Source organism: Halichoeres trimaculatus, unplaced genomic scaffold (genome assembly GCF_033239565.1).
Source record: "Halichoeres trimaculatus isolate MK-OKI-2021-1 unplaced genomic scaffold, fHalTri1.1 fHalTri1_scaffold_6, whole genome shotgun sequence".
Classification (NCBI taxonomy): domain Eukaryota; kingdom Metazoa; phylum Chordata; class Actinopteri; order Labriformes; family Labridae; genus Halichoeres; species Halichoeres trimaculatus.
The window spans coordinates 32,516,535-32,535,672 of NW_027437184.1; the positions used below are offsets into that span (position 1 = coordinate 32,516,535).

At 41.4% G+C, this 19,138-nt stretch overlaps 1 protein-coding gene across 5 annotated transcripts in view; it reads right to left on the reverse strand.

Moving 5' to 3' along the window:
- The window catches only part of p2rx1 (purinergic receptor P2X, ligand-gated ion channel, 1), a 39,075-nt gene that overhangs the window by 5,227 nt on the left and 14,710 nt on the right, over positions 1-19,138 (reverse strand). For 4 of the 5 annotated variants that reach the window (XR_012598319.1, XM_074671744.1, XM_074671746.1 and 1 more), the window contains exons 3-8: positions 16,365-16,436; positions 15,941-16,010; positions 11,108-11,195; positions 10,926-11,006; positions 5,049-5,190; positions 3,353-3,498 (exon numbers count right to left, since the gene is read on the reverse strand). Coding sequence is in view for 4 of the 5 variants with exons in the window: in XM_074671744.1 (XP_074527845.1) it covers positions 3,353-3,498; positions 5,049-5,190; positions 10,926-11,006; positions 11,108-11,195; positions 15,941-16,010; positions 16,365-16,436 (599 nt within the window). In the remaining variant the exon portion in view is untranslated. The remainder of the gene's footprint in view (positions 1-3,352; positions 3,499-5,048; positions 5,191-10,925; positions 11,007-11,107; positions 11,196-15,940; positions 16,011-16,364; positions 16,437-19,138) is intronic. The other variant, XM_074671745.1, reaches the window with a different exon arrangement.

A 19,138-nucleotide genomic window follows, 5' to 3' on the forward strand; every position in this document is an offset into this window, starting at 1 on the left:
AGTCCAGAGGATCAGCAGCAGGGGACGTCTTACCTCTGTGCGCTGCAGGACCGAGAGATACTGAAGATCATTCCTCCCTGCAGCCATCAGAGTGTACAATTCTTTGCTTGGAAGAGTGCCCAAACAACTTGAATTTCCCTCCGGGGATTAATAAAGTATGTCTTATCTTATCTTATCTTGTCTTAAAACGATAGCAAGAGACATAGTCGTACTGTATGAAGTAGTTCAGGTAAACCTAAACTAATGTCTGTCTGTTATATTAAAGTACGGTGGCCGAGACCCACCACCGATGCAAACAAAAGTACCTGCAAATAATAAAGAAACACTGCAAACAAAAATAGAAAGCGCTGCAAACAATAAAGAGAAGCTGCAAACAATAGAGACACTGTAAACAAAACAAAACAAAAATGCTGCTGCAAATAAAAACAACACTGTTACAAATTAAAAAGGAAACGCCACTGCAAATTTAAAGAAACAGCGCAGCAAATTAAAAAGTTGACGCTGCAAACAAAAAAGGCACGCTGCAAAGGAAGTGGATTACCGGGGACTATGTTTGCCGATGCACCGGCGTTTCCTGAGAGGAGAAGTTGGCGAAGAAGAAGAAGAAGAAGACGGATGGAAATTGTTTAACGAAAAAGAAAATAAGTGAGAATTCTAGTGTTTAATGTCACTGTGTGTACTTTTTACTCTGTTGTCTGGTTAGGCCACGTAGCCCCAGATTTGACGGTTTGACGTCGAACTGGGGGATGCTGTTGTACTGTTAGCTTCAGCTAACACGGGGAAACACTGTGTTCCCACACAAACTCAGCTAACAACAGGTACAGAGAGCCCGGAACAAAAACACATTTGAGTGGAAACAACTCTCACCTCTCACCTCAATCTGCCGTTATGGTACTTTCTCAAAAGTCCCTGGCCACCCCACACAGCTTCAACTTCACATTCATCCAATATCTATTGTTACCCACACCTTGGATTATTGTTGGCGTGCTAATGAAACATAAAAACAACAACATTAATGGCAGTAATAAGTTATCGGAACTATGTAGCCGTCAGTTGTTTCCACCAAGGTAATAATAGTTTTGGATTTGTCATTGTAGTTCAGTTTTAGTTAATTTTGACATTTTATTTCCCCATTACAGTTTAGTTTTAATTAGTTTTAGAGCAGGCATTCAAGTTTTTATTCAGTTTTGATTTTTGCAACAAGGCTTAGTTTTAGTTAAGTTTTAGTTAAGTTTTAGTTTGGTTTGGTTTTAGTTTAGTTTTAGTTTTTTCATACCTTATTAAGCAGGTGCAGGATTCAAAAAGGTCAGAGTAAATATTTTGATATGGCGGTATTTTGGCTTCAAAACCGTACAATGATAAATGGCGGAGCCACGCTGTCCACTCTATAAAGAGTCTATGGCTGTGACATTCAAGATCCAAAAACTCTGTTTCCCTGGTGTCTACATGAAACCATGAAACTGGAGTTTTCCAAAATCTTCACTTTGGCCAGGTTTTCAGAAAACATTGTTTATACTGACATAAAACTGATTTCATGTGAATGACAGGCCTAAATGCACAATAATGTATGTGGTATTCCAGATACCCGACCCACATGTGGACATAGACACACACTCACTTACACCTACAGGCGGTTAACAGTGACCAGTCAACTTAATACACGTGTTTTAGACTGTGCGGAGAAGACAGACCCCTTTTTTAGCTGTGAGGAGACCAGCAAGGACAACATTCAAAGTGAATCTATGTTGTGTTCAAATTTTGCAAACAGGAACAGGAACAGGTCCGTGTTCCTCTCAGCTTTATCTGACTTTTTACCATCTGGTGCTCTGAGTTGATTTTTCTATCACACCACAGGAGAATGTAAACCAACAGACAAACTAAACCACTCTGATCGGTTTGATGGTTTCAGCAAACATGGCTACGAGACCAAGAGGACTAACAAACAAGGCAAAATGAAGCAAAACATTTCCAGTGCTCTGCCTCTGTCTCATCAGCATCCAGTGGAGGACATGGAGCACGAGCAGATTAGAGTCACAGCTGTGATGAACCTCATCAAACTAACATGTTTGGTCTTCATTCACTTAAATTTCCTGAAAACCATGCTCAACTAACAAAAAACATCAAACATCAGAGAATATAAACCCAAACAAACCCCTCATTACCTTATCTAACACATGGACTAGTTGACTTTCTGACAAACTTTGTGCCCAGGGACACTTCAGCATGTGTACAGTGGTACCTGAGATGTTGCCCCTGACCTTTCAGTAGTCAGAGTTAGCCACACCCACCCAGCATGTTAGCATGATAACCTAAAGTTCCTGTTTGGTCTGGAGTGGGAGTAATTGAACCAAAAACCTGCAGCCATATCTGATCCCTCCATACAGCTGTGGGTGTGACTTCAAACGGAGTGTGTAAAGCAGCCTCTATAGGCTAAAGACAAACAATCACTCACACACACAGAGGCAATTTAAAACCACAGAGAAGGCCCTGCACTTAAAGCATGTCTGTAGACTGTGGGAAATTAACCTATGTGCTAAACTTCACATAGGAAGAGCTCTGATTAAGTATTAATCCAACTAGGAAACTGCTGTGAGGCAGTGTGCAGCCAATTAATTTAGGTAATTTGCAAAAAAAATAAAATAAAAAATCCTAAGTTAACCAGTTGCACTAACAAATTGTTCTCAATATTTAACAAAAGATAAATAAAGATAAATATTAATACAACAAAGAAGCCAGATAGACTAAACTTTATCTTTCCCAGGACTTGTGCACAGGAAGCAGAGTTCACATCAAACAATAACAAGAGACAGTTTGAGACAAACTTCAGAGCACCACGCTGAGCTGTTTCACTGAGAGAGAGTAAACATCACGAGTTCAAGACGCTCTGCGTCCAGATCAACACAACAGACCTGAAGCACAGAAACAAGCTGTAAACACCGTCCAGTCAACAGGACTTTCAGGGAGCATCAGCATTAGTAAACGCTGCCCAGCACGGAGACAGCTCACCAACAAGTACAGTGACAGTATAAAGTCTGATCAGAGCAGTATGTGTTTCATATTGAAACAGGAAAAGGAAGCAGAAAGGGACTTTTACCAAAAAGGTTTTTTTTTTTTTTTTTACAGCTTTTGACTGTTAGATAAAGAGATGGATACAACTCTGCAGTGCAGCTTAGCAACTGTTAGAAACACATCAGGCATAACTAGCAACAGTCAGCGACCATGTGAGTCCACCTGGTTCAAAACATTTATATGGTTTGTTTTATTCCGAAGTACATTCAGTGTATATAATAGTGTTTATCTGTGGTGTCAAACTCTTGAGTCCATTATTTTTAAGTAGAGCATGTCTACCCACCTGAAGTTGTATCCCACTGAGGCTCTGGCTTTGTCCGTCTCTGTGGGGTTTCCATACAGGCCGTGGAAGGTGTACTTTGGTTTACAGTGACTCACATCCACATCAAAGTTACACGTCCAGTCCACCACGATCCCAATGGCTCCTCCCTGTTAAGGAACAAGCAGGTAATACTTAAACCCAGGCCTCACTTCATTAAAAAAAAAAAAAACAATAATAACATTAAAATATAACAATAAACTTTATTTACATAGATAGCACCTTTAAAAACAAATTGTTTACAAAGTGCTTTGACACATAAAAACTGGGCAGAGAATGAGAGAATGGAACATCAGGTGGAGGAAGGTGAAAAATTATACAGCCAACAAATTTTTTTAAAGAGGGGGGGATTACGACATCATATCAGGTGGACAGAGGAAATTTCTCTCTCTCTCTCTCTCTCTCTCTCTCTCTCTCTCTCTCTCTCTCTCTCTATATATATATATATATATATATATATATATATATATATATATATATATATATATATATATATATATATATATATATATATATATCACATAAAAGCAAGTCTGTAAGAGTGAGTTTTAAGAGGAGATTCAAAAGGCATTACTGACTCTGCCAGCCTTATTTTCTCGGGAAGGTCGTTCCAAAGTCGAGAGGCCCTGGTGGAAAAAGCCCGATCACCCTCAGATTTGAATCTCAACTTTGAAACAACCAGCAGAGCTCCACCCGAGGATCTAAGGCTGCGAGACAGCTCGCCAACATTTCTGTGGTGTAGCTTGGTGCAAAACCTAAGGAAGCTTATAGTGATACTCCGGGATGGAACAAGTTGGGTCCTATCACAAGGTTTAGGGCAGAAATTACCCCTACAGCAGTGTTTTTGTGCAGCTGAAGCCCAGAGCGCTCGCACCAAACACCCCCTCCCTGCTCATCTGCCAGTTTCCTCTGCACTCAGACGGGGCAATATTTTACTTGACCAAAAACACAAATAAACGGACTCCCACCGAAAAAATCTGATATCGGTGTGCATTCACGCTTTATTCAGAGAATTATTGCATAATTCGCCCTGGCAGACTACCTGCGTTTGTTTATATCTGGCACGCCGCGCGCGGACTGATACACTAAGCGGCGAGCGCCTCGTAGCCAGCTGTGGCTCTGCAGCGGAGGTAGCGCCGTTTTACGGCACGATGAGAACTAGAGCCTTATTTAGCTGTGTTTTTGTGTGAAAGTAACGCGCTAAAAATTCTCTAAATAAAGCGTGAATGCAGACCGATATCAGATTTTTTCGGTGGGAGTCTGTTTATTTGTGTTTTTGGTCAGGTAAAATATGGCCCCGTCTGAGTGCAGAGGAAACCGGCAGAGGAGCAGGAAGGGGGTGTTTGGTGTGAGCGCTCTGGGCTTCTGCTGCACAAAAACACTGCTGTAGGGGTAATTTCTGCCCTAAACCTTGTGATAGGACCCAACTTGTTCCATCCCAGAGTATCACTTTAAAGGGATCACTAATATCTTAGAAATCAATTTTCAAATGTACAGAAAGCCAGCAGTGATGTGATGTTGTCTGTTAAACCAGTAAGAAGCCTAGCTGCTTTGTTCTGGAGGTGGGAGAGAGATTCATGGGAAATGCCAGAGAGGAAAGAGAAGATGAATGTGTGGTAAACAACACAACAACAGATTAATCCAACTTCTCCACACTCACCACTTTAGCTATTGTTTCAAAGTTGAAGCCGGACAGTTTGACAATGTCTCCCAGTTTGAATATGGGGCACAGCGGAGCTTTCTCTGGATCATGGAGACATTTACTGATGTAAGCAGCATCAATCCCCTCCACCAGGTTACTCCTGGAACACAGTTGGTCATTACAAAGCACACAGATATTTCAGCATGTTATTATTTCTTTGAAAGCAGTATGTATGTGTATTCAGGTAGCTGTCACAAAAATTATTTTCTTCTGCAACAACCAATACATGATAAGCTCAGCTTCTATTTTGTAGCATCCAAGGTTTGGATTGTAAGAAATGTACAAACAGCCAGAGTTTAAAGCACAGATATAATGAATGATAAACATGAAGAGGTATCCCAGCTGACCTACAGGGACACAGTTGTTAAATTTGATGACTTGCCAGAGGCAGATTTTAGAAAGAAAAGACCTACTTTCTGAATAAAGGCATAAATATTTTGACTTTTAGTTTTTGGGTTTGTTTTTGAGTCAAACATCAGCTCCCTTACTAAAATTCATCAGAAAGCTGAATATGATCTGCCAGCACTGTAAATATCACACTCAAAAGTAATACCCTTAATGTTAGAGACAAATTTCAGTGAAATGTTTGTAGAGCACACTCTTATTTAGTGCCCTAGAAAGTGTAACCATCACAAAGTTTGGACACTGCTGTCTTTGTCTTTCTGGGAGAATGGGATCCACACCCATCTATCATGAGATCTGCACGTTGATGAGCTGATAAGCTCTGTGATGACAGGTGTGGTCATGTAAGCAAACTACCCGAGAGTAAAACATTCATAAAGAAAGTTATTCAAATAAAACTACGAAGAGCATGCCAAGAATGAAAGTGAGCCTGAGGATGTAAGAACACACACTTGAGAAAGACTTAAAAACCAGAGCAGCAGAATAAATGAGTCTACATCCTGATGCAACCTGATGATTTCAGGGAAGACAAACGTCTGGTGGCTTCTTTGAGAAAGATTAACATCCATCATATGTCACTCTGAGCAGAGGAGGTGATAAAAACGACTTAATTCTCAAACAAGAATGTTTTTATCTCCAGACTTCGACATCTGAAAGCCAAAATCATGTTTTGAAATGTTTTGAAAAGGATAAATATTGGAGTTGATCTGACTTGAAAACTGTCACCTGAAGGTCTCCTGAGGAGTTTTTAGCTGGTTATGAAACCATACCATCAGCAACAAGAATAAATAACCTGTTATTTTTTTGATTTGCTGCTTGGTAGAGGAGTTGGGGGTCAGATTGGGTGATTTCCTTTGGGGTTTTTTTTACGCGTTTCCAAGCAAAGGCTCTCCATAACTGACACATGTAAGTTTTAACAGAAAGTCAAGTGAGATATTTAGTTAAACATGTGTGGCACTATGATGTAGATTATAATAGGAAAACAGTTGCCCCTCACTTTTATTTTTATTGCATAAGGCAGATTTATGTAACTACTGTTTATGTCTATTTAGCTCTAATAGAAGCATTCATGCGCTGCCCAAGTAGCTGCCTGTTGCAGCAGCTCTCTCGTCTTTGTCCGTTACTTGTAATTTTTTTCGTCTCTTTTTCGTAATCTTTGTATTTGGAGTGGATCATCACTTTGTATGGTTCATTGTCGGTCACGGACACCAAACTTTTTGTGGCTTCGGCGATATTTTTTACTACTTTTCTCCTGTGTTTGACTGGAGATCCTACATGTAACCATGGCTGCATTGTTTACATGCGAAATTAGCTGTTAGCAGCCTGTAGCATGTCAATGCTAACTAGTGTAGGGCTTGATGATTTCCCTCGAGCTGAGGAGGAGGAGGTGAGGACGACGTGCTGGTTCTCGGGTGTGAGCTGGGAGGTGATGACATGGACCTGTCCTTCCATCCATCGTTGTTGGGAACGTGGGATCTATCTCCGGGGGATGGACGAGCAAGCCGTGCTAACCCAGCGGCATCGTGCTGTTCACGGACGTGGCTGACGGTGCTGACATCGGACGCCGGCCCCACATTGGAGGAGCTTCGCCTGCTGTGAGCAGACAGGATCCAGGAGACAGAGACTGAACAGACTGCTGGGGAGGCTCAGTCCTGGACCCTGTGGAGGTGGAGACTGGCTGGGCTGGAGAGTGGTGGACGGGCTGTGGTCGTATATTTTCTTATGGACCTTTTTGCACTTTCTATATACTTTCTTACTTTTGTTTTCTTAAATGCTGCGGTGACTCCTGAATTTCCCCTCGGGGATAAATAAAGTATTTTCTATTCTATTCTATTCTATTCAAGCTTCACCAGCAGAAGGCGCTCAGTAGCTGATGCCTAGTAGAAGAAGACAGTCAGTACGTGATGAAGCAGTGTACAGATTGCAAGCAAAGACCGCTCCTGTTAACCTGTATTTTCTGCTTTTGCAGGTAAGCTGTTCGGTAAATAATTATAGAAAGCTGTATGGATAGACCTTAAATGCCCTAAATTATAACAAATGTTGAGCTAAAGAGTGATCTCACAAGTACACAGGTTTGTAAAAGTAGCTTGTAGCATTGTGCAGCTAAGATGGCGGATTTGTAGCATGGCGATCACGATAATGAACCAGAGAACTATTCCACGTCTGTGAGAGGTTAAATGAAATAAGTTAACTGTTGATTGATGCACATGAGATCTGTAAATACATGAGTTTATAGCCAGAAGCCATGTAAAAAAGAGTGAATGTGTAGCATTGAGAGTTGCCTGTGCAAACAGAAAGTCTGAGTGAGTGAGAGTTGAGCTAAGCTTAGCTAAGGAGCACGTGTAGTCTTGTAGCGGTGCTAATTCTGATATTTAGCAGTGAGGAAAGTGTGTGTTTTCTACATTTGTGTTCTTTGGTAAAAGCTACACTTTATATTGTCTAAGTATTCAGAAACAGTGTATAGCCTATTGTATTTTCCGCACTACAAGGCGCTTCGGAGTATAGAGCGCACCTTCAATGAATGGCCTATTTGAAAACTGTTTTCATACATAGGGCGCACCGCATTATAAGGCGCATAGAGTAGAAGCTATAGTAGTGGATGGGGTTGCGTTATGCATCCACTAGATGGAGCTGAGCTAAAGGGAATGTCAACAAAACAGTCAGATAAGTCAGTCAAACTCAGGCTACATCCACACAGAGCCGCACATTTTCCTATCCAACTATTTTCTGTGCTGTTTTCAAAAAAAAGTGCGCTGTAAAGACGAAGCCATTTCTGCCGTCCACAAAAGCCGTTTCCAAGACTGCCAGACCTTTTGGGGGGCGCTGTATTGCTCTAACAATAAACAAGAGAAGAAGCCCGGGCCAGCCTGTGAGCTAATGTTAGCACTTAGCAGAATTCCTCTTTACAGGTTCTTACTGCATACCGCTGTTACTCCGGCGACGCCCCCTACCTATGGTAGGGGTATATATAAGGCGCATCGGATTATAAGGCGCACTGTCAGCTTTTGAGAAAACTGAAGGCTTTTAGGTGCCCCTTGTAGTGCAGAAAATACGGTATACACTTTATGCTCAGTTCATGAAAGGTGAATAGAATAAGAACATTTAAAAGACACTGGTTAAAAACAGATTTTGTTTTATAAATATAGTTCATGTAGGTAATGGTTAAAAAGCACTATAAAGCTTAGTTTTGATTTCATGAAGGTACTTGTTCATGGCTTGAGACATATCTAGAGGTTTTGTACTTTTCTTAAAGTGATGTATGCGATAAAACTGTAAAACTGTTGAGACAGGAATGTCCTTAGTTATATTTCAATACTATTTTACTTTGCTGTACATGTATTGTTTTCTGTTTGTTGTGATACTGTGAACGTAGAAGAAGACAGTCGGTACGCAATGAAGCAGTGCACAGATCGTGAGCCGAAAGCGCTCCTGTTAACCAGTATTTTCTTCTTTTGCAATGTTTGCAGCTCTTGCAGTTCCAGTGAAAACACATAAACATGTTGCATGGGAGATGAGTTGGCCCATCTTTTTCTGCAGTGTAACACATGGGTATAACAAAATAAATAGAGAGATTAGACGGCCAAACTCAGCTCAAACTGCAGCTTAAAATGTGCTACTCTGAACATCATGTTACACCAGGACACACAAATGTTTTTTATAAAATAAAATAAAAAATATTATAACAAACAAATGTCTAAGCTTCGAAAACACATCAGGAGGCTAATTCTTTATGTTACTTATGGAATTTTAAAGCCTCTCAAAGTCAATGGGCCTCATCTACTAAGATCCCAAATAACGAGCGCCAACCTAAAAGATTGCACATGCTATTAGTGGACGCGTTGCAGGTGATCTAGGTGCAGGTGATAAGACTGCGTGTGCGATTGATAACAGGAACAAATTGCCCTCTTTAAATGAGGATTTAGCACATGCAACCGGCTGTCCCCATGGAGAGTTTGGGAGAGCAGAGAGGCTGTAAAGGAAAAATGAAGTTTGAAGCCATGGAGGTGGAGAAACCAGAGGTATGGCTACTGCACAGGAGGTGAGAGCTTTGTCCAGTGTGGCGTACCCTCCACCATGACACTTGGGCCCTGTTTACACGACAACTCTTCAGCTGAAAACGCTGAAATGCAGTGAAAAAAATCTGTGTTTACACAGGAACACTGAGGGACTGAAGGTGCTGTAGTAGTAAGCATGCCAGGCCTGTAGTTGGCGCTATAACTGTCTTGTCCAGAAGCCACTTTTTATAGATCTCCACTGAAGTAGAGTTGAGCTGATCATCTGGTGTACTAAGAGCAGAAGTGGAGCAACAGATGCATATTTTGTATAAAGACAGTCAGCAGATTCAGCAGATTGAGCAGCACAAGCACGACATGGTAGACCATGAATATCGTAACAACGGTACTGTTTTCCTGTTGTAAGCGCTCGTGTGAAGTGGAGCATAACGTTTCCGCTGAATATGCCAGGTGACCGTTTACTGAGCAGCATTCCAGAAAAATTCCACTCTGGAGGCTGTTTTCAAAAGTTTGCATTTTGGGTCGACTGAAACGCCGTTTCCGTGTAAACTTTTGCATTTTACCCTAAAACAGTTGTCATGTAAAAAGCCCCTTGGTTATCTTTGGGCACACAAAGCAGCTGGCCGGTGCCGTGTGTGGGCTGACACTGGTCGTAAATGACCTGGCAACAGTCCAGAGGTCATTCAGTGGCAGTGGTCATTCAACTGAGCCAGCGGCGAATGAAGAGGGAGGTTCATCTCCTGTGCTCTCCAGAGTTTGCAGGAGATAATCGTTCATTATGCGGGTGGAGACCAGAGCATCCAGCAAAAACACAAAGCTCCAGTCAAAAAAAATCAAAGCTCAAAAATATAGTTGTTGGATAGATGATATGTCTCCTCTATTTTTTTTTATTTTTTTTTTGACAGTCCAAATATGTTGATATGCACACGGAAAGTTCTCTGTCTGTCATTGCACCTCTTGCCACAACAACTGTGGGTGTTTGTGTGTAACACTGTGCCAGTTTGCACCTGCCTTTCAGTTGTTCTAATTAGAAACACAAAAACAGTGGCTGCTAACAATTTGAGGTTTGACAAATCACTTTGTGAGCGCTAAATTATTATATTTGCATCTCCTCCTCCCAGAATTTTGGGCATCCAGATGATCTCTTATTTTCTGCATGTTGATGAAGTCAAACATGCTAAATGGATTGCACATGCTGTTTTGCCCCCATGACTGGTGCAAACCTAAAGCTTTGAGGGATAAAAAGGGGACACTGAATAACCTAAAAATCTGAATCCTTTAAGACTAAACCAACCTTTAGATGCTGTTTAAGCACTACGCTTGGTATGTTTTATTTTAATCCTTGTTATTCATCAGAGGAAAGATGTATTCGAGGCTTATTCTGAGCTAGATTAAACTTGATATCGATGCATTTCCTCACCTCGTGACACCAAATAAGGGGAAGGTCACCGAGTTTTTGATGAACAGAGTGTAGTTCTCCGCAGACATCAGCAGAGGAGGACTGGGAGGAAAGGATCAGAAGAGATGTGTGAAGAAGCATAAATCATTAAGAACAACATTTCTCAAGTCTGGAGGGTTGTGTGATCCAGTGTTTCTACGTACTCTGGTATGGTGTGATCGTCCTCCACGGGGCACCAGGCCAGCACCTCACAGGTCTTTGTGCTGTTCACACAAACCCCTGTCATTTGTCCTTGAATTAAAAACACACTGGAGTTCATCATTACGGACAAAACTTTAGAAAGAAGTAAAACATGTGTTTCAGAACAGAAAGAAGGAAAAAAAGCAGACATGGCGAGGCTTTAATCATCTTATCTTAAATTAGCATCATCAGCAGCAGAAGCAATATAAAGTGAAGCAAAGCGAGCGCTGACATGGCTGTTTCCTTTATCTCGCCCTGATCCAAACTCAGATTTTCTCTGCGTCTGATTGGCTCTGTGAGTATCAGTCGCTCTCATCATGTGCAGGGTGAGTTCACAGACAGTTCTCCGGCAGGCGTTTGGTCCCTCTGCTCGGCCTTTGACTTTTTTACCCCAGTCCACCAGCGTGTTTGACTTCAGGGGCCACTGCTGTGTTTGCATGTCCACAAGCGTGGCGACAGCACGCCGCCTCTGAAGTGGTTCTGCGTTTGATTGGTGTGAAATGGACGGATCTGAAGCTTCAGCTTCAGCTGTTCTTATTAAAGTGGATGTAGGCCGCTGATTGGACGCAGGGACAGATGGAGGACAGTAAATTTATATAACTGCTCTTTGAACTCTCTGAGGACTCTGTGTATGTTAAACCTTTAAAAAAATCCTCCTGTCTGGATGCTCGTTTGTTTTTAACGTCTGTGTGCTCATGAGTCGTGTCAGCTCTCTTGCACAGGAGTAATTGTAACATCTGTCTCTGTGTTTAGACATACGTGAATGTGTCTGCTTGCTTAAGGCTGGGTTTACATCGCTTCAGTGATCAACAAGCACAATACAAACACACGCACTCAGGATTGGTTTCCCAGACAGACGTTGTTGATGTTAATCTGTTTTCCTCCTCAACAGACGACAAAGAGACGTATGTTTTACAATCAAATGTTGACAGATCGGGTTTATTTCAGTTTATACTGCGTGACTTCATCCTGTGGCAGCTTTCTGATGCCAAAACCAGTACCTGATATAATCCTATAACAGCTCTGAGGAGGCACAGCCCACTATATAAACACACTGCTCCATGGCCTGATGATCCTATAGACCTGCCCGCTTGAATACATCATGGCCCTGTCACCAGCCCTCAGATACTCAATGAGGTCAGGAGCAGTTGTCCCTTTGTTTTGAACTCAGGAGCCTCTGTTGACAAAGCACACGTCTGACTCTGTCCTGTATGTGTGTGTTCACAGTAAAATCTCTGAAAAAGGAATAAGCCGTGAAGGTTAATTGAAGAACAATGACTAAAAATTATTTTTAAATTCTTTTAAAATCTGAAGTTCTGTTGATATTTTTCTTAAACACAGTCTGAGCATTTGTCTGTCTAACATGAGGCTGGTTCTGCTTGTGGTTTTTATCTGCAAAAGGAAGTTTGATCTGCTGTGACTTAGTGAATGCTGCTACTCATAGAGGGTTAAAATGAGATCAGACTTCTTATGTCCAATCCAATCCAATCCAATCCAATCCAATCCAATCCAATCCAACTTTATTTGTTAAGCACTTAAAAAAAACAACCATAGTTGTTTTTTAAACTATGTCAGGGGCTCAGCCAATCAGAATCAAATGTTTAGCTGGGAGATTGGTAAAAGAGGCTTGAAACCATCCTGATCAAAAATATGACTTCTTATCTCAGGGGTTCCCGACCTTTTAGAACCTGTGGTGCCCTGCTGTAGGAATACACTAACAGGGGGTACTCCACGAAGCTGGCTAAAAAAGGCAAAAAAGCCCCAACGTGTTGATTGTCGGAATGAAGAAATCATGTCAAAACCAAGAGCGGAGACGTTTCCCTCAGCGGAGAAAAAACTCCTCATGGAGTCGCATGATGACTACAAGGGGAAAATCACATAAAAGGGTAACACGGTGGCAACTAATAAAGCCAGAGACGTTGCTGGTTCAAGAATACCATGCTTATATGTCAAATCAACACTGACTGTTTCTGCTGAGTTTGGTGACCTTTTTTTCAAACCCTGAAGCTCCTCACACTGCTGTGGCCCAGAGGAGATTGATTTTTGTTAAATTAAAGCTGTTCAAATATATATTTATACTGAACAGACCCCTGGTAAAAGGAAGGTATTTATAGGAAAAATTGTAGCTGTTTTCACCTTTTATCATAAGACAATTTGTGCCTTTATTCTGTTATATGTTGACTGTACTTTCAGGGTGACAGAAGAAATAAAATCAGACATTTTCAAATAGTTCCCATCGGTGGAATCGAACCCACGCCGAAAGTAAAACACAGATTACTGCAAGTCTGCATCCTGCTCTCTAACCACTCAGCCACTGACTTTACTGCATCAAGTATGGACAGTCTAGTATCTGACATGTCTTGATTCACAGTTGTTCCAGTCTAGTATGATTGGGGCAGTACACCTGTCAAAGGATCACGCAGGTGTCCTAAGACAAGCTCAGGGAGGACGGAAACCTCCCGTGTAGCTGGAGGGCAAAAGCTCGCTTGATCTTGATTTTCAGTATGAATACGGACGGTGAAAGTGGGACCTCACAATCCCTCTGACTTTTGGGTTTTAAGCAGGAGGTGTCAGAAAAGTTACCAAAAGGTCTCAATTTATGTTTCCGAACAAGAACATCATTTATTACTGTTCTAGGTTAATTTAATGTGACACATGCAGTTCAGAAGGCGTCTTTTAGAAGCCTGTCAGACCCTCTGAGACGCAGCTAAGGTAAGCCTGACGTTTAGCCTGACAGGGACCAGGCTTGTAGCACTGGCTAATTTACCATGGTTACCAAGCCACGCTAGCCCTAAGCCTTGTTCGTGGAACCAAACTCTCACTAAAGTTAGCGAGGCTAACCCAAATAAGCCAGGCTTTGAGCTATGCCAGCTTCGTGGAATACCCCCCTGGTCAATCTAAAATCAAACGAACCAGGAAAAAAAAAAGAAGACACTTCAATTAGACCGCCTAAGTGCACAAATAAATCTGCCTCAAATCATATTGCCTTGCATTCTTGTTCATTTTTTTCAGTAAAGCAGAAAATATGCTTATAAATAAGCAAAGCTGTGTGTGTACAGAACTAGTTTCAGTTCAATGGAAGAGCAAACAACATTATTTCAATTACAAAAAAACAAAAACAAAAAGAGACTTGTTGCTCTTGGTTGCCGTGGTGTTTGTTGTGTTGGAGTGCAGGGACCTTCTTTATCATTGTTGTCTACTTTCTCTTTCAGGTAAAACTGCTCACACTGAATGTCCAGGCATACCTGGACCTGCCAAGTCCTTCTGAATCCAACCACAGCCTGAGAGTGAATGCAATAACTACATATGTCAGTCGAGCTATGCTTAGTCTGTTCTTGGTCTGACAAAGCTGTTTACATGCATTTTAAAATTTTGATTTCTAGCTGACTAAGCTCATAGTCCGATTTCCAACTGTGTGTACTGAGTGCTGTGATGCATGATAAGTCTGAGATGTCATTTGTTTGATCTTTCAGTGTCTGCGGATTAACAGTTAAATTTGACAAAAAAGGAAAAAGCAGTTGAGAAAAATTGTGTTTACAGTGTTAGTTAGCAACAGCAGCTCTTGAGCGGAAAACAGTGCCCTCAAAAATCTGGTGTCTATTAAAAAGTTCAAGAGGAGGAGCCACATATGACTGATTTTGATTGGTGTGCGATAGAGGAGTGGTTCTGAGAAACATTGTGGTGTTTTGAAAGCTGATTTTAGCAGGGATTGCTAAGGTTAAACTACACAAAAAAAGAAAAGAAAAAAAGAAAAAGCATAAAATACCATTCTGTAATGACTGTTCTACCTCATCAATAACTCACTGAACATCATCCTGCTAATTACCCAACTACCAAATAAATACACTTAATACTCACTGACATTCAGTATTAATCTGAAGACAATTTAAATTATTTACACAGGTTTATCATGTACAGCTAAAGACCAAATTTTCTATGGTCAGTAATAATGGTCAATTTCTATTGTTGTTAGCACTTCCATGGCAATGATGTTAGGTATTTGACTACTCGTGTTTCAAGTTAAACAGCGGTACAAGCAGAGATTCTCTTTGTAACTTTTCTGTTGGGGTTTCCTTCTCACTCAGCTGTCCTGTGACTCTCCTAAAGTTCTTGTCTTTTACACTTAAGCTCTCCTCTTTTCTCTGCTTCTGCCTGATGAGCTATAGAGCAAAATAAACTTTGGCTCTTCAAATAAAATCAGCGTAACCATCCTCAATATATCGTCCCCCAGCTTTTGAAAAGTTTGAGTTGCAGTGAATCATGATCAAAATCAGTTAGGTAGATATGCGTTATCTCCTCTCTTTGACAGGGAAGTGACGCGTGTGATCAGGTGGTTCGACCAATCAGAATCAGGTATTTAACAGAGCTGGGTGGTTAGTAAGACAGTCTGGTAATCATACTGATCAAAAATGTCTTAATCATGGTTTGAGAAAAAGTTTTGTTTCTACTGAAACAAAACAAGATGAAAACAAAGCTGAATAAGTCATCACACTGCAAAAACTGAAATCTGAGCAAGTTTTTATGTTTGATTTTTTTGTTGTTTTTTTTTTTAACAAAAATGATCTGATTGGACTGAGTATCGGCCACATTCATCTGAAAAATCCAGAATGTCTTCTTCTAAGGCAATAAAAGACAAATATGACTCCTGATTTGTTTATAAAGAGTGAAAAAATGATGTCAGTTTTTGCTATGCAGCACTTGGGTTAGCTTAGCTTAGCTTAGCCACAGCCAGAAGCACGGACGGTTACTCAGTGAGGACTGCAGACGTCACACACTGTCGGGCCGTCAGGATTTACCATGTCCCGTACGTTTGAAACTCCCTCCTTCACAGTCTTTGTATGAGCTGCAGTTGTGTTTGCCTGGAAGCTGTAATAAACAAAAGATTAGGGTTAGCGTGTGTGTGTGTGTGCGTGTGTGTGTGTGTGTGTGTACAGCTGCAGAATACAGAGACAGATCCCTTAAAACATGAAAACTGTTATGTAAAGCTGAAGTTCTGCATGAGTTGTGATATTTTGAGACTTCTGTTGACTCATCTGGATGCTGTTACGTAAAAAAAAACATGTCCTACATTTGACAGCTGGACAATTACCCAATTACACAAACAGCTTTGGAATGAGAACCAATTTCCGTAGTTTTTCTATTTATGGTAGTGTATACTCTAAGTTAGACAGAGAGGGGAAAATCACAGAGAGTAGGGCAAAGGATTGTGGGAGCACTCACCTCTGGACACTTTGACATGTGCTGCCCCTCAGTTATGATGTAGTTCGTCATCACCACGAACGAAGACTCTCCCTGAGGTTTGAAGAGCGATAACAGAGGTGTTATTCTACTTCATTCATGCCATAAAATTACACAATGAAGGATGTAGACGTTCCTTTCTCTCCGTGCAGTGTGGATGAGTTTACTGTAGGCGCCCTGTCAAACATTAATCCACAGTTTCTGACCTCACTGATACAACAACCCGCCTGCAACAGAAACCTTCAAACGCCAAAGAACACAGATTCTCTTTTTTTAATCCAAGGTCAGCTCTTACACCTACCACCAGGTATTTGGGTAAAGCCAATTAGCTTAGCTTAGCATAAAAGCTGGGAACTGCTTTTGAAGATAACAAAATCCACCCAGCAACACCCCCTGAGGCTCACCGCTGCTTTGCATGTCTTACGCCATGTGTTTAATCCATGTGAGAATTAATCACTTTGTGTGGAGTAACATGGATTTAACCATCCTGTGGGCAAAAAATCTCTGCAAGGAAGTAAACACCAGTGAATTTATACTTTAAGACTGAATGTTTGTTGTAAATGAGGGAGTTTTTAGGGGTCTACCTTACAGCAAAGCAAACCTTTGCTGCATGCAGTGTTGTAGTCCTCCAGGACTGGGAGTTCAACTCAACCCTGAGTCAACTATCTATCTATTTATCAATCTATCAATTTGTGCGGTTGATTTTGTTTGTCATTGTGAACACAGGGCTCTACTTTTGAGCCTAGCTTGGCAATATTCATGTGTTGTCTTGTTCAGCAACAGCCCCTGCCAGGAATCAAGAGTTTCATGCCCAATAATAGTAAGTAAGAGCAGTTCAACATGTCCAGTGTGTGAAAGAGCCTTCTGGGAAAAGCTCAAACATTAATGGACGTGTTAGATTCACACGCTGATGATACCCTGTCATACATCTTCCTGTAAGTAATCTATTGATGAACTTCTACCCTGTTTTAGTTAACCAATTGCTGGATGTCTGTAGATGTTAAAACCCTTTATGACCTACCAGACCAAGTCTTTCAGAACGTATCTTTACATTTTTAGGTGCTGTAATGTCATTTTGCATATAACTTTTCTTATACATTAATATAACCCTTATATCCCAAACTTTAACGAAATGTATAACCCTATGTCTAGACCAATGGTGGCTGCTGGTCAGTCAAGGAGGGGAGGGAAGCTCATTTTTTTCCAGCCTACATCATAAATTTGTTTATTTATGTAAACGTAATTTCTACCCTCCATGCCAGCTTGTTAGCAGCTGGAGCTGCTACGTGAGACCATGACAGGCTGTAAGTGTGAGTGACAGGGGGAGAAGCCCCACAGCTGTAGCTGTAGCTGCTTATTGGTGAAAAGAGAGAGAATCTTTAAACACAACGCTCGTCGTTTTTAAGAAAGGTAAACTCGCTGAGGATTGATAAAGTCTCCAGATCAGTCCAAAACAACTGACTGTAAAACTCAGAAGATGCTTCGGTGGAGAGTTATACTTCAAGATCTCTGACTGGCTCATTTCACTGTCAATCAAAAAGGGATTCAGCCTCAGACAGATCATCCATTCATCATGCAGAAGCCCAGTGTCCAGGCCAGCCCACTGCCTCATAGACCCCCAGAGACGCTCAGCGTCCGATGGGTGGGACAAAGCCCAGTGTTTATCCAATAACCGTCCAGTTTCCACAGTGGAACAACCCACTCCACGTCAGAAGATGCTCAGCGTCTGACTGTGTTAAAGCGCTGAGACGCTGTGGGGATGAATGAGAAGGAGGTGGAGCCAGTTACCTGTGATAGGTAGCTGATTCTGAACAAAAGATGAAGGAATTCTAGCTCAGATTTTGTCAATGAAATGTACACACAGCTGTACATATCACCACTTTTTTGGGGACATTTTAGGGGAAGCTGAGCTTCCCTCGCAGTCTTAGAGCAATCGCCACTGGTCTAGACTTACTAAATACATTGCCAAAAGTGCAATAAACCATTAAAACATGAAAATTGTATATATATTGTTTCTCCCTCAAAATGTTAATGTAAAAATATAATTGTTTGACATAGGAAGCCATGTGAAGAACCACGGTCTAGATTGTAATGTTTTTATTGTTTACACCTTATTCTGGATTTCTGCAAACACACTGGTGGAAGAAAACTGCGTTCTGGGACTTTTTCAAAATGCAGTATGAAAATGTAACTCTCCAGATTTTTTATACAGAAAGAATGATCGATCTCTTTTTTCTGGTTTTAAATCTGCAGCCAATCAAATGCCACGTTTTCACCAAGCAGACAGATTTGGTTCGTCTCGGTATGGCTCGCATTGTGCGGCGTTTCCACTGATTTATCCCGGGACAGATCCCTGAATAACCGAGACGAGCAGTCCCACTTTTTGAGACCCTTTCCTATGGGTGCCAGACTGAACCAATCCACTCTCAGAAGGTGTAGCTACAACACTGCAGACGGTTGATTGGTCAAAAGAATCGTCACTTACCCCGACAGCGGCTGCATCTCTCCTGGCGGCACACAGTCTTCTCTGAAACAAAGCTTGATTGCACTTTGTATCAAAGAGGCACAGTTTGCTGTGGAAACGCTGTGGATCAGGCTTAACTGTAACTGTACCAAACTGTGCCAAACCGTACTGAACCGAACCGGACTGCTTGGTGGAAACGCGGCTAAAAATGAATATGCAAACTGAAACAGCATTGCTTTGCTGGGATCTGTAGGGTCAATGCAGCAATATTTATGTTCAGTCCCAAACACAG